General features: G+C 47.5%; 1 protein-coding gene and 1 non-coding gene across 2 annotated transcripts; both read left to right on the plus strand.

Annotated features, from left to right (window-relative positions):
- Positions 1-2,234: 2,234 nt before the first annotated feature.
- Positions 2,235-2,306, plus strand: trnah-gug. Its single transcript has one exon. It is a non-coding gene; the product is annotated as a tRNA-His (tRNA).
- Positions 2,307-8,763: 6,457 nt separating this feature from the next.
- On the plus strand, positions 8,764-14,413 carry LOC121551926. The gene is made up of 8 exons (XM_041864607.1): positions 8,764-8,987; positions 9,362-9,467; positions 9,553-9,624; positions 9,764-9,873; positions 10,005-12,259; positions 12,447-12,984; positions 13,356-13,449; positions 13,672-14,413. The coding sequence occupies exons 2-8, from the start codon at positions 9,363-9,365 to the stop codon at positions 13,828-13,830; spliced, it is 3,333 nt and encodes a 1,110-aa protein (XP_041720541.1). The 5' UTR covers positions 8,764-8,987; position 9,362; the 3' UTR covers positions 13,831-14,413.
- The last annotated feature ends 726 nt before the right edge of the window (positions 14,414-15,139 follow it).

The following is a 15,139-nucleotide window of genomic DNA, read 5'->3' on the forward strand; positions in this document are numbered from 1 at the left end:
CTAGTACTCCGGGGACGACGACCGCCGAAGCCTGCCCGAACCAGGAGGAGGAGCAGCCTCGGCCGAAACCGTGACACACACAGAGTCAAATACAAAGTCAATTTAGTTAATCGCACATTACACACTGTCACTATCCCTCTCTAGAAAAACAGAGAGAAATATGCCATTATACTCTAGGACAGGGGTATTCAACTCCTACCCTACAAGGTCTGGAGCCTGCTGGTTTGCTGTTCTACCTGGAAATGAATTGCACCCACCCGGAGTCCCAGGTCTAAATCAGTCCCTGATTAGAGGGGAACAATGAAAAAACGCAGTGGAACTGGCTTTGAGGTCCAGAGTGTAGTTTGAGGGCTCTAGTATATACAAAGCCATACCATGTAAGGCAGGGAATGGAAGACGTGTTGTGCCTGCTTGCTTCAAGAAGTGCTGTCCCCACTTGCTTCAAGATGTCCACCATTGTCCCTGTACCTAAGAAAGTGAAGGTAACTGAAATAGCAAATAAAATAAACTTCCCATGAAACAGGGGAGCCCTGTTCCGAAGCAACACACACACAACACTTCAAACGTATCAAATCAAATAAGACACAACACACATTCCTTCTGATCCGCAGAATCACAAAAAATCAAAACAAGCCCGCCTCTCGTGATCCTCACATCCTTTACTTTACCCAGCTCTCTCTCCACCAATTTGGACAACTCAAATGGTTTCTTCAAGATTGGTACTCTGCTCAGCTGCTCCTTATTTACAAACCGTACTCCTACTAGATACGAAGGGTCACTCTCATCACTGAACCCTACTTTGCACTGTTTTCCATTATTTTGAACAATACTCCAATTCTCCTTGATTCTACCGCCATTGTATTCAGATTCCACTTCATCATCCGCTTCCGCCATCTTCCGTCAACCAGCTAGAGCACATATCCTGTTGCAGCCCCTCCTCTAAACGCCCACACGTCTCTGTTCATTAATTCAATTTTGTGGTTGACATAAGAAAAATGAATTCATGTAGTCGAAATGATTATCTGTCTTAGTTGTTTAAGCCGGATACTGACTGAACGAACCGCACACAGATCTAATATAACCGTTACCAATTATCACTCATATTCATCATGGTATTGGGGGGGGTCAAATTGACCACTGCAAGTTAAGTGCCTGATTAGGGCAGATACAAATGTACAGTTGAAGCAGTTATTTAATACAATGCGTTATAGTTTACGCCCATTTTCCCATGACTGGTTCTTGGTCCCTCTGCCACCCAAGAAAATAAAATCCTAGAATTGCCCCAGCTGGGTTAAAGCACTAGAGCGAGCAGAATAGTGCTAGAGTGGTCTTGTTTTCAGCAAGCACATTCAAATTAAATATTGGAAACCGCCAATGTAAAATCCTTGGAAAATGATTTCAGTCCTTAAATTCAATGCAAAAAAAAAAAAAGAAAAGGCAATGTCAAAATTAGTTAACGGGGTTTTCACTCGCAGAACCCTATATTATTGGCCCCACCTAATGTACTGCGTTGCCTACTCAATTTAGTAATGCCGCGTTCACATGCTAGTCGGAACTAGGACATTTGGAAATGTTCGACTTGCTAACTGGTTGAATGCGGCACTTGTATAACTACAATAAATTGGAAAGTTGGACATTTTCGAGTTGGACATTCATGTAGTCGAAATGATTATCTGTCTTAGTTGTTTAAGCCGGATATTGACTGAACGAACCGCACACAGATCTAATATAACCGTTACCAATTATCACTCATATTCAACATGGTATTGGGGGGGTCAAATTGACCACTGCAAGTTAAGTGCCTGATTAGGGCAGATACAAATGTACAGTTGAAGCAGTTATTTAATACAATGCGTCGTAGTTTAAGGCCATTTTCCCATGACTGGTTCTTGGTCCCTCTGCCACCCAAGAAAAGAAAATCCTAGAATTGCCCCAGTTGGGTTAAAGCACTAGAGCGAGCAGAATAGTGCTAGAGTGGTCTTGTTTTCAGCAAGCACATTAATAAGAAGTATGTAAGAAATCTAGAGTGGTCTTGCCTTCAGCAAGCACATTCAAATTAAATCTAGGAAACCGCCAATGTAAAATCCTTGGAAAATGATTTCACTCCTTAAATTCAATGTAAAAAAAAAACACACAACGCTAACGTTTAACTAGTTTATCAATGGCAATACAAATCCTAATTTCTCCCGTCAACTGCCTAATTTCTCCCATGAGTTTCAAAGCCCTGGTAGCTCGCCGTGATCGTATAGTGGTTAGTACTCTGCGTTGTGGCCGCAGCAACCCCGGTTCGAATCCGGGTCACGGCATTGCGATACACAATGTCACGGCAAAAGGGCTCAACTTTTTGATATTTTTTAAAGAAACGTAGTTTTCCTTACAAAAAAAATCAAGTTAACTCTCACATAGCTTTTGGCACACCAGCTAATGAATAGCAGACAAAACGCGAGGGGCCATGTGAGTGCAGCGCGCCGAGCGCAAATGGAATGATTCCGATCCGCCAGCAGCCAGCGTACCATGCAAACTAATTCTGCCCTTTCCTGCCTTTCTCAACTCCATGCACATGCAGAAGTATGCTCATTGGTCTGAGTTTACAGCGGGAAGAAATGCGCTAACTCAAACCGTCGTTATGGAGATGCTTTTTGTGTACGGAAACAGTGGGAAGAAGATTTCCACTGTTTAAAAATGTAATGTGTATGTTAGTTACTTAGCTTTGATACACGAGACAGGGAGCTCGTTTGGTCAGTTAATCGTCAGAAGAGGAGACTGGCTTCGAAGTTCGAACATTGGTGAGTGATGTGGGCACTTTTGGACTAACCTATTTGCTTGGCAACTCACCTTTCTTTGTAAAAACTACAGCCAGCACACTTGCAAGAAGGTTCACTTATATAATATAGCCTGGTGAGGTGAGAGATGATGACAAAAGGATTATTTAAATGTTTACAGCATTTTCCTTCCCTGGGTCCTCAACAACATCCCAGTGAATTCCGACTTTATTTGGTTCAGAGTTTTCATGACATGATCCTTCACAACTGTCAGAGCACTGCAGCTGTCAACATAACTGTAAAGCTATGACAGCTGTTGTTCTGTTGGCTCATCTATATTTATCATATTTGCTACACTGCAATGTGTGACGTGACTAGTGCCACCGGGTCCATTAGCAGTGTCAAGTTTCTGCATCAAAGCGTGCAGCTCACCCAGCCACAAGAGTAGGCTGTCATTCATCAACAAAAAGCACGGAGGAAGGCAAGGTGTAAGCAAGGGAGTTGTCTTGTAATGTGCCACCGGTTTATACATTTGTAGACGAGGCTACTGAAGGTCTATTTGGTTGTGCCGCCTTGGGGACAGCGCGCTCTAACATTAACCCGATGGAATGACCACCACTCATTCTCTCACAGGGATTGCGTGCACATGCAAGAGGTGAGAAGGAACCAGTTGAGGCGATGACATCATGCCTGTACGAGTGCCTGCGCGAGGTCGGGCTGCAGCGTCACTACCCTTGTTTTACCGCAAAGGGGCTGAGACGTGCGGGACACCTGTCTTTGATCACAATGGGGGACTACTCGAGCTTGGGGGTCCACAGCATGGGGGACCGTGCCCGGCTGTTCCATCTGGTACAGCTGGTCAAGTCTCTGGAGGAGGAGGAAGAGGAGGACCATGGGGGCCACGATGATGATAGAGTTGTGATAACAACAAAGACTTTCACTTCAGGCAGCAAAGTCCCCACATGCAGGCAGCTAGATTTTGATGGTGATGGTAGGTCTAGCGAACCCAAACGCGGATGGCTCAGTGACTACGACAGTTATAGGGGGGCTGGTGTCCTCACCTTCCCGAGCCCGAACACTGGGGTTAAACCCAAACCACGCTCTGACATCAGCAGAGGGTCACCCACACACAGAACCCAGATCAGTGGTACGCCGAGGCGTAGCTGTCCTCACAAGCAGACTGTCAGACGGACCACAATGCACAGGAGCAACAGCAAAGTGAGCCATCGTCAGAGCGTCTGCGTTTACAACGAGGCCATTACCATCAGCAGCAGGGCAAGACCTGAGGTGTGCCGGGAGGCGGATGGGACATCTAGGAGGACGGATGAGCCCACATGCATGTACACATCGAAGAGAACTCTTGGCTACAACTATGGTCTGCCCCTGAATTGTCCAGTGTCAACCAGAAAGTAAGTTGTATTATGTTTCAATTGTGTATAATGCTGTTGTAGTTAATGTATGGGCTACTAGGCTCTGGTCTGCTGCTATCTCTCCTTTCATCTGTTTTCCTATTTCTTTTCATTCTCCAAATAACTGCCCCTCACACTTGGTTACTTGGAAAAGGTAACTCTCTCTTATTAATTGTACTGTTGGACAATAGACCCCCTGCAATTTGCGCGTGTGTGTGTTTTAGGGAGGCAGGTGAGCAGCGGATCAGTGTGTGTGTGAGGAAGAGGCCCCTGACCCATGCTGAGAACAGGAGAGGGGAGGCAGACGTGGTCACAGCCCAGGATGGAGACTCTGTGGTGGTCCACGAGAGCAAAGAGACAGTGGACCTGACCCAGTACATACTACAAGTAGGTACCAGGTACAGTAGAGCCCTGCACAGGCGTGAATTTTAAGCCCGAGCCCTACCCATGCTCGTGACGCTCAGGCCCTACCCTACCCAGGCCCGATTGCTTCTGCCAAATTCAAGGCCCGGCCCTGCCCGATACCCGAAATCAAAAATAACTTCCCCCTTTAGTAAATTCATTAGCTGCTCCTCTTTGTCACTCACTTCCTTCGCGCAGCTCACTCTGCATGCGCTCTGCTCATGGCGCTCTGAGTCTGTGAGTATCCATAGCAACGGCTCCGCTTGGGCTACTCTGCTCAATGAAGAGAAATGAGACAGCAGTTAGCTGTTAGCTACTTTTCATCACTCTAAACTCCGACAAAACTCAATTAACATTATAATTTTCTGTGAAATAATCTCTCCTGTCTTATATTTGACGAGGTTGAAGCATTTCTGACACCATGTTATGATCTTAGTCAGATATGCCTGTACTGCGCAGCAGAGCACGCGCAAATGGCTCAGCTTCAAAATGTTATTGATCAATTTAGTGATACCCGAGCCCTGCCCGTACCCTAGTTATTGATGAAAAAACAGGCCCTACATGGCCATAACCTGATGTATAATGTCGGGGCTTGTCGGGCTCGGTTCGGGTAGCAGAGCTCTAATGTACAGTACACTCAGAGGCTACATTACACACAGTCACAGAGGACAGAGTCTAGCAAGACTTGAATATAACAATTTATACAGTACACAGTGTATACAGACAGTGAATATACAGTATGTAGGTACAATAAAGGAGACAGAGTATGTAGGTTTGTATATCATACAGATGTAGGATCTTAATTTGAGCCAGTTTGCTACAGCAGAAAAATAATCCTGCAGCAACAGGAAATGTGAATTATTATGTGGATTATAGTTAATGGACATTTTTGTAGGGGTTGATAAATTGTTTGTTAGGGTAAGTAAAGTCTGAATTTCAAAGTAGGAATAACAAACTTTAGAAACCTTTTTAAAACGCAAATACACTACAAGCTTGCATTTCCTGCTGTGCATTAACAAAAGAGTGATCAAAATTAAGATCCTACATCTGTATGTTTGGATGTACTGTGTACATCATTCAGTCTTAACCAGTGTTAAGGCTTCAGGCCCCCTGATCCATGTAACACAGTGTTGATCTGTGTGTGTGTGTCTGCGCTCTTCTCTGGTCCCCTCCACAGCACAGGTTTTATTATGATGAGGTGTTTGGGGAGGAGAGCTCCAATGTGGATGTGTATCTGAAAACAGCCTTTCCCCTGATACAGCATGTCCTCAATGGGTAAGGAACCTTGTGTTGTGTTCATTAGGCACCAAACTAAAGAATACGGGGAGGGACTCCAATAAGAAAAGTCGATGTTAGCCATATTCCCCCGTGTGGAATGTACCCTAAAACAGTTACGCTCAAACAGGTCGAACAGGTCGAGAGCTCCAAGTTCCTCAGTGTCCACATCACTAAAGAACCATCATGGTCCACACACATCAACACAGTCGTGAAGAGGGCACGGCAACGCCTCTTCCCCCTCAGGAGGCTGAAAAGATGTGGCATGGGCCCTCAGATCCTCAAAAAGCTCTACAGCTGCACCGTTGAGAGCATCTTGACTGGCTGCATCACCGCTTGGTATGGCAACTGCTTGGCATCCGAACACAAGGCGCTACAGAGGGTAGTGCATACGCCCAGGACACAGGGTTCGCACAAGGTGCTTGAGGTGCTTAAAGTACTTGAATTTGGCACTCTGAAATTCAAGTACTGGAATACCTTAAAAATCTGACATTTTCTGAAGTTGGTACTTGAAAAGTACTTGAATTAATTATGAGAGGAGAACAGATAATGATCAAATACGTTTATGAAAAATATTATAAAAATGGATTTCTCTTGCAAATTAATTTCCAGGCAGACTACCAAGTTTTATTTCCTCACGTGTTTCGTGCTGTGGTTGCCAGGCAAGCTCGCTCATTCCACCCACACTGCCACTCAGCCAGGCAGGTACAGAACTGACTGATTAGGTGCCGCCAAACATCACATAGATAGCTAAACCGCTGGGAAAATATAGATTCAAACCTGCCTTTTGTGCGTATGGAAAATGTCTGGGATCTTTTATTTCAGCTCATGAAACATGGGAACAACACTTTTTTGTTGCGTTTTATATTTTTGTTCAGTATAGTTTACCCACCTTGTTTTACCACTACATTTCTGGAGCCAACCAACCCACAACATCTAAGGTGCAAAAAATGCATCAGACTGGGTGAATCGGCCCTGGGTGAATCGGCCCTGAAGAGCCACATGAAGGGGGAAAGACACAACGCGGCATCCTGCGCTGGCGCCAGTTCTACACGATGTGACTTTTTCTCTGCAACAACCTCCAGAGCTTTTCATTCACAGCTGTTCGTACACCTGCTGTTCTGGTGGCTGTTCACGTGCCGTTTCCCTCACACAGCCCACCCAGTCATTAAGCTGGAGTTGTGTAGTAATGTGAATAGGAAATGTGTGTTCACCAGTAGGCATGTCCCAAAACTCTGCCGCAATACTACCCAAATTATAAAATCATCAGTACTGACTTACCACATATGTATGTAGTAAATAAGTCATTTATTTCATGAGGTTGTGGTGATATACTGCCATCTGGTGGCGACTAGAAACAATAGCACAATATGAACTATTACAAATTGATGGTCCTTGAATATGACTTGCTACTGTCTGTACGAACCCTGAGTACATGACTGGGGACAAGCTCCCTGCCATCCAGGACCTCTATACCAGGATGTGTCAGAGGAAGGCCCTAAAAATCGTCAAAGACTTCAGCCACCCAAGTCACAGACTGTTCTCTCTGCTACCACACGGCAAGTAGTATCGATGACCAAGTCTGGAACCAACATGACCCTGAACAGCTTCTACCCTCAAGCTATAAGACTGCTAATAGTTACTTAAATAGTTAACCAATAGCTACCCGGAATATCTGCATTGACCCTTTTTGCACTAATCTCTTTTGACTCATCACATACGCAGCTGTTACTGTTTATTATCTATCCCGTTGCCTAGTCACTTATCTATCCCGACCTATATGTACATATCTACCTCAATTACCTCGTAGCCCTGCACATCGACTCGGTACTGGTACCCCATGTATATAGCCAAGTTATCGTTACTCATTGTGTATTTATTCCTTGTGTTATTATTTTTCAATTTCTTCTATTTCTTCTACTATTTCTCTATTTTTTTCTCTCTGCATTGTTGGGAAGGGCCTGTAAGTAAGCATTTCACTGTTAGTCTACACCTGTTGTTTACGAAGCATGTGACAAATAAAATTTGATTTGATTTGTAATGTGATATTGTGTGACCTATTTCTGTCTGTAGAGGCAAGGCCACTTGTTTTGCGTACGGCCAGACGGGAGCAGGAAAGACACACACCATGCTGGGTTGTCCTCCTCAGAGACAGGGGCTATACGCGCTGGCTGCCAGGGACATCTTCACCCAGCTTCACTCCACCCAGGACCGTGGCAACTCTCCAGTCCCATCCCACATCTATGTCTATGTCAGCTTCTTTGAGATCTACTGTGGCCAGCTCTACGACTTGTTGGACAATAGAAAACGGTGTGTGTGTGTGGGCGTGCACAGTTTTTTAGTACTCAAGTTCAGGATTGACTTAACTCGACCAGTAGTAGTGACTTTGTTTTCAGAAAATATTTCATAATGTAACACTCTAACTTTGACTCTGACTCGAACACCAGAGACTTGGGACTCGACTCGGACTCGAGGTTTAGTAAATTGACTACATCGCTGAACATAACCCTGCTCTCTGATTGGTCCCTTCATAATGACATGGTCATAACCTTACTCTCTGATTGGTCCCTTCATAATAACATTGAACCACTGAACCAGTTGAACCACTGAACCACTCAGCGAACCACTCAGCGAACCACTGAACCTGTGAACTACTCAGTGAACCACTCAATGAACTCAGTGAACCACTGAACCAGTAAACCTCTGATGGGTCCCTTTATAATGACATCTGTGTCTTCTCTGTGCAGGTTGTTTGCGAGGGAGGATGGGCACCAGGTGGTTCAGATAGCAGGGCTGAGAGAGGTCAAAGTGGAGTCTGTCAACTCATTGCTGGAGGCGAGACCTTTATCCCTCTCTTCTCATTCTTCCTATTCTCATCTGTTTTATTATCCATTTGACCTCCCTGCCTTGCGGTTTTGATTGACTTCCCTTCTCCATTCCATCCTCCTTTCATCTCTTCTCTTGCCTCCACCCCTCCTCATTCGTCCTCCCCACCTTCTCCTCTCTCCGTCCTCCAGGTGATTTTGTGGGGTACAGGGGAGCGCACCCAGGGGGTGAGTGGAGTCAACCCTGTGTCGTCCCGCTCCCATGCTCTGCTCCAGATACAGCTCAGAGACTCTGGCCATCGGGCCACTGGCAGGTCAGTGTCATGTTATAATGAGTTATAGGACAAATCCGACAAATTAGTTCCATGTAGCAAAAATAATTCCGTATTTTTGTTTTTTGAGAGCGATATATAGCAAATTATCTACCAGGTATATGGAGTTTGCACATTGCAATTCAGACACTTTTTTTAGATGACTTTTCCAAGATTAGGACATTTTATAATCTAAAATAAAGCACATATTCAGCAATATACCTGAGGTTTAATGTGTTATTTTATGTATGATTAGCTATACTGCCACTCTGTGTGTGTGGGTGTGTGTTTGCAATTCAGTAGCTTTGTAACATAGTTTAGGTGACATTAAATTAAAAGTCATCGGACCACAATGTATCCCACACTGTGTTGTGTAGGATGTCATTTGTGGATCTAGCTGGGAGTGAGAGAGCAGCAGACTCCAGAGACCCAGACAGACTGAGCCGCATGGAGGGGGCAGAGATCAACCAGAGTCTACTGGCAGTGAGGGCAACACACACAATAGGATACAATACAACACTTTATTGTTCAATGTGATTGCTGTTAACGTGTAGCTTATTTGTTTCAGCTGAAAGAATGTATCCGTTCTCTGGACCAAGAGCAGTCACACACACCATTCAGACAGAGCAAGCTCACGCAGGTAAAGAATCACACACACATTGCAAACGTTCACGGGTTCCACACCAGGCTTGTGCTTCAACTGTGTTGTTCACAGGGAATTATAGAATTTGTGTCAGTACCACTTTGTTCAAACTGTGTTTACCTTGTTCTCTGTATAGGTTTTGAAGGACTCCTTTGTTGGTGATTCAAAGACATGTATGATTGCAAACATTTCCCCCAGTCACCTAGCAACCGAACACACACTCAATACGCTGAGATACACTGACCGGTGAGTGTGTATTACGTAGGTCCTATAAGAACACACACTCAGACTCAGCAGTTTTGACGACATTGTTTAATTGGTCAGTGACATTAGCCATATGACAGTGAGTGATATATCATCTCCTATGGCCTCTACAGGGTGAAGGAGCTGAGGGGGGGAGTGGGTAGAAGACGGCCCACAGTCTCCCAGTCCCCATCCCTGAAACCCGATCAGACTAGCAGCAGCAGTGGTAGTAGCGCCAGCAGGGGGAAAAGTCCCCCAAAAAGAGTGAAGTTGGGGGGTCACAGAGAGGCCCGAGACGTGACTGGCACCCCTGCCAGGAGGTTAGCCCCAGGGGAAGCCCTGCTCTGCTCCACACCAAAGGGCCGGGGGGCGGGGGAGGGCTTTGGAAGGGGGAGAGAAGACCTCTGTTTGGAGCACACCACACCTGTGAGGGGCTCACTGGGCCAGGGGCTTTGGCGGCGCAGGAGGAGTGAGGGAGTGGGAGAGAGGGATAGGAGGCGGGATAGAGAGAGGGAGGTGGAAAAGAAAGGGCAAAGAAAGAAACGTGAGAAGACAGATGATTCCAACACGGAACAGGACCATGGGGCGGCTCTGGTGACGAGACAGCGAATGGGAGAGTTGAGGACACCCCTTTGGGAAACACCCAGAGAAAGAGGAGCCACTACAAGTAAGATGGCCATAGGTCAAAGGGCAGCTGCTGCTTCCTGCGTCAGAGGAGCAGAGAGGCAGAGGACTACTACGAGTAAAGGAGAGGGAGAGGGCAGAAGATGGATAGAGCAGGACCGAATTGTGGGGGAGTGGGAAAGAGAGAAGACGGCTGAGGGACAGAGAGAGTTAGGAGAGGACAGGGAGAGAGATAGGAGGACTAGTACAGAACGGCAAAGGGAGAGAGAAACTGAGACGCCAAAGGAGCGGGAGAGCGAGAAGGAAAGAGAGAGGCATTTGAGAAGATACCACCAGCAGCTGCAGCAGATGCAGTGGCTCCAGCAGCCTCTGTCTGGCTCGCCGTCTGTCTGCCGTGGTCTGGAGGAGCTGCTGGCTGGGTACAGGGCCACTGCTGTGGCCGGGGCAGACCACCTCCCACTCCGGGGGGAAGGGCCTGCAGGGGTCACAGTGGAGGCAAAGGGGCAGGGACAGAGTCACTTCTCTAACAACATGTCTCAGAGCCACTGCCACAATGATGATGATGATAATGAAGTTGATGATGATGATAATGAAGGAGATAATGATGGTAGTGGAGAGCACATCCTCGAGTGTCTCGTCCCCGGGGCTGGATCAGTGCTGTCTACCATCAGCAGGGTGGACGACAGAGGGACAGGAGGAGGAGGAGTGGAGAGAGGGAGTGGGGACGAATGGGGGTCACCCGAGGAGGAGGAGGGGAGAGGGAGATGGGCATGGCCAGAGTGTAGAGTGGTAGAGTCAGAAGAGGGCGGCAGGTGGACAGGGGCTGTGTTGGGTCTTGGGGAGGAGGAACGGGTACCATCTAGCCTCCGCAAGGCAGCTGAGAGGAGGGGGTGGGCAGGGGAACACGAGGAGAGAGGAGAAGAAGATATCCTGCTGGAGTCTGAATGGAGCACAGAGGAGGAAGGAGAGGTTGACGTTAATGCCTTTACCCTCGGCTCCGCAGACAGCAACAGTGACAACGACAGCCTTCACCGACACCACCACCGCAGCCGCCACGCTCTGGCCGAGAGGCCCCTCTCTCCACCCCCACCCCCGGCCAAGCTCAACGACCTGTCCCTGGAGTCCAAGCACATCAACCAGAGCTCCAGTGGCCTGTGCCTACACTTCCAAAATGTCCCCCCTTGCCCCTGCCTGAAGGGAGTACCACTGAGCCCCAGAGAGAGAACAGTGCTACCAGGTGCTGAGCTGTTACGTCAGATAGACCCTGCCACCCCCCTTCTGTCCTTTGTGCAGACGGGGAGGGGAGCAGCAGTTGGCACCACAAGGCTTCCCCCTGAGAGACAAAGTAATTCTGGAGTTGTAGCTCAAATGCCCCCTTCTTCACCACCACACCGTGAATCCTCGGGCGATTCATCCAGCTGCACCATGGATCCCCTCTCACTTTCCTTGCTTCAAGTAGACAGGCTGGCAGCAACAGACTCCTTCCTCTGCCAGCAGGTACCACACAGCATTTACTCCCGCTCCCTCTTGTCTAGGGAAAGTGGAATGGGAAAAGGGGTGGTGGAGGGTGGCCAGTCTCTAGTACCCACTCTAGGGATAGATGGGAAGAGTGGAGAAGACGAAAGGGAAGGTGTTGGACTCTCTCTTCTTGTAAAGCAGTTTCTGCGAGTGCAGACTGGTTGTGTCCTTCCTAAGACAGTGACACCTGAAGGCCACATGGATCAGAGGAGATCCAAGATGGACGCTGCTCCTCTCTGGAGAATGGGTGAGTTCCATACTCACATACACAAGCTTGTGCAATGCTTTTTTTCCTGCATTGTTTACATAATATCTGTGTAAATAATTGCCATCTTCTCATTGACATTGTTAATATGTGAGAATTACATTTTTTTTAGGGGATTGCGTGTTAAGAAATAGTAAGATGTTGCTCTAATACTGTCTGTTCTGACCAGCTATGACCAAACCATCTGCCCCTGTGGTCTCCCTGGTGTCTGTCCAAGACCAAGGAGGAATCTTGAAAACCACAGCCCAGTTAGGGAGTGAGGTCCTAGGCTCCAGAGACTCTGCCTGTCCCCCTGGCCCTTCTCCACACCTCCACTCACCACACAACCTCACTGTATCCAATACACACACAACCAAGTGTTCCCAAGGCCCAGTCCAGCACAACACACACACATCGCACCCTCTGCCTACCACCCATATACCACAACATACACATAAGCCTCCCATCACTACTAAACACACTTTTCAGGATACACCTAACTCCTCCATGCCTAGTGTGCAAATTATCCAACAAATGAACAACTCCGTCCAACTTAACATTTTGCAGGACCAATCTCAGTCGCCCAGTTCAAACAGTCCTCCTAATCTCCACATTCCATGCCGTCTCAGCGGTTCAAGCAGTTCATACAGTCCAGACAGTCTGTTAAAGCACTTTGGACCCCCAGCCATCCTCTCCCTCTCTACTCAGGAAGCCCTGGAGCATGCCCAGTAAGTTCAAGTCTATCTGTTATGTAGCATGAACAATGTGTAGGTTTATGGTTCCTTACTCATCCTGGCTCTATCTCTTGCCATCTCTTCCTCTCTCTCTCTCTCTCTCTCTCTCTCTCTCTCTCTCTCTCTCTCCCCCCTCTCACTCTCTCTCTCTCTCTCTCTCTCTCTCTCTCTCTCTCTCTATTTCTCTCTCTCTCTCTTTCTATTTCTCTCTCTCTATTTCTCTCTCTCCCTCTCTCTCTCCCTCCCTCTCTCTCTCTCTCTCTCTCTCTCTCTCTCTCTCTCTCTCTCTCTCTCTCTCTCTCTCTCTCTCTCTCTCTCTCTCTCTTTCTTTCTTTCTCTCCATTTCTCCCTTCTGTGTCCCTCAGGTGGTGTATTGTCCAGGCCCATTGGGAGCAGTTGGAGGAGATGGAGTCTCTGTGTCGTAGAGAGGGGACACTGCTGTGCCAACAGCCTGACATGGTGAGAACTCAACACCTTATATATATAAGTATTCCATATAGAGATATATCAATATACTAGCTCATAAATCATGGATTGGATTCATTAGATTCATTGCAATTGCTATTTTTGTTGCTGAATAGGACACCTTGTTTGAGAGTAGTGCTCTCCATGACTGTCTACCATTTGTTGATCCATCTTCCTTCCCTGTCTGTCTCACCGGTCCCTCTCTCTATCCTTCAGGACTTCAGGGAGTACGTTCAGAAACTGGAGGAGATCATGGAGCAAAAGGCTGTGTGCGTTCAGAGCATGAGAGCTCAGCTACAGCCCTACCTTACCCACCCTATAGCCCTACAGCAACACCCCGGACCTGGAGGAAACAACCAGGGGCTCAATTATTAGTGCACAAACAAGCTTTTTGTATTGGACAAGTTCAGGTAGTCTGTCCCTGTTTGTCCCTGGTGCCTTCCATTCATTCTGTTTTTCGGTATGTTGCATTGAAAGTGGCTAATGTTGTGTTGATTCGATCACAATTGCCACAGTAAAGGGGAATGTTGATAGTGTTAACTAACAGGGAAAACTCTAGAAAGTTGAGTGAAGTTCAATCTCGTGCTTCTCTCCGTGGGCTGATAGTTCTTCTGCCCAGCAGTCCTGGGGGAGATGAGTGGCAGTCTTGGGGCTACTGCGTGCCCGCGCACGCGCGCAGCTTAGAGGGAACATTGCTCACCACCCCCTGTAGCGCCTTGCGGTTGGGTGCCTTGCATTTGGCGTACCAAGAGGTGATGCAGCTAGTCAAGATGCTCTCAATGGGCCAGCTTTAGAACTTTTTGAGGATCTATTGTCCTGGCACCACACGACATGTCTCTGACCTCCTCCCTAAAGGCTGTCTCATTGTCGACGGTGATCAGTACCACCGTCTTGTCGTCAGCAAACTTGATGATGGTGTTGGAATCGTGTGCGGCCATGCAGTCGTGGGTGAACAGGGAGTACAGGAGGGGACTAAGCACACACCCCTGAGGGGCCTCCGTGTTGATGGTAAGCGTGGCGGATGTGTTGTTGCCTACCCTCACCGCCAGGGGATGGCCTGTCAGGAAGTCCAGGATCCAGTTGCAGAGGGAGGTGTTCAGTCCCAGGGTCCTGAGCTTGGTGATGAGCTTGGAGGGGACTATGGTGTTGAATTCTGAGCTGTAGTCAATGAACACCATTCTTACAAAGGTATTCCTTTTGTCCAGGTGGGTGAGGGCAGTGTGGAGTGCAATAGAGATTGCGTCATCTGTGGATCTGTCGGGCGGTATGCGAATTGGAGTGGGTCCAGGGTGTCTGGGATGATGGTGTTGATGTGAGCCATGACCAGCCTTTCAAAGCATTTCATGGCTGTAGATGTGAATGCTACGGGGCAAGTAATTTAGGCAGGTAACCTTGGCGTTCTTGGGCACGTGGGGACTATGGTGGTCGGCTTGAAAGAAATTGGGATTATAGACCGGGTCAGGTATAGGTTGAAAATGTCAGTGAAGACACTTGTCAGCTGGTCAGTGCATGTGGTCCTCTGTAGCTCAATTGGTAGAGAATGGCGCTTGTAACGCCAGGGTAGTGGGTTCGATCCCCGGGACCACCCATACGTAAAAATGTATGCACACATGACTGTAAGTCGCTTTGGATAAAAGCGTCTGCTAAATGGCATATTATTATGTCCTGGTATTCTGTCTGGCCT

Source organism: Coregonus clupeaformis, chromosome 18 (assembly GCF_020615455.1).
Source record: "Coregonus clupeaformis isolate EN_2021a chromosome 18, ASM2061545v1, whole genome shotgun sequence".
In the NCBI taxonomy this organism is placed as follows: Eukaryota; Metazoa; Chordata; class Actinopteri; order Salmoniformes; family Salmonidae; genus Coregonus; species Coregonus clupeaformis.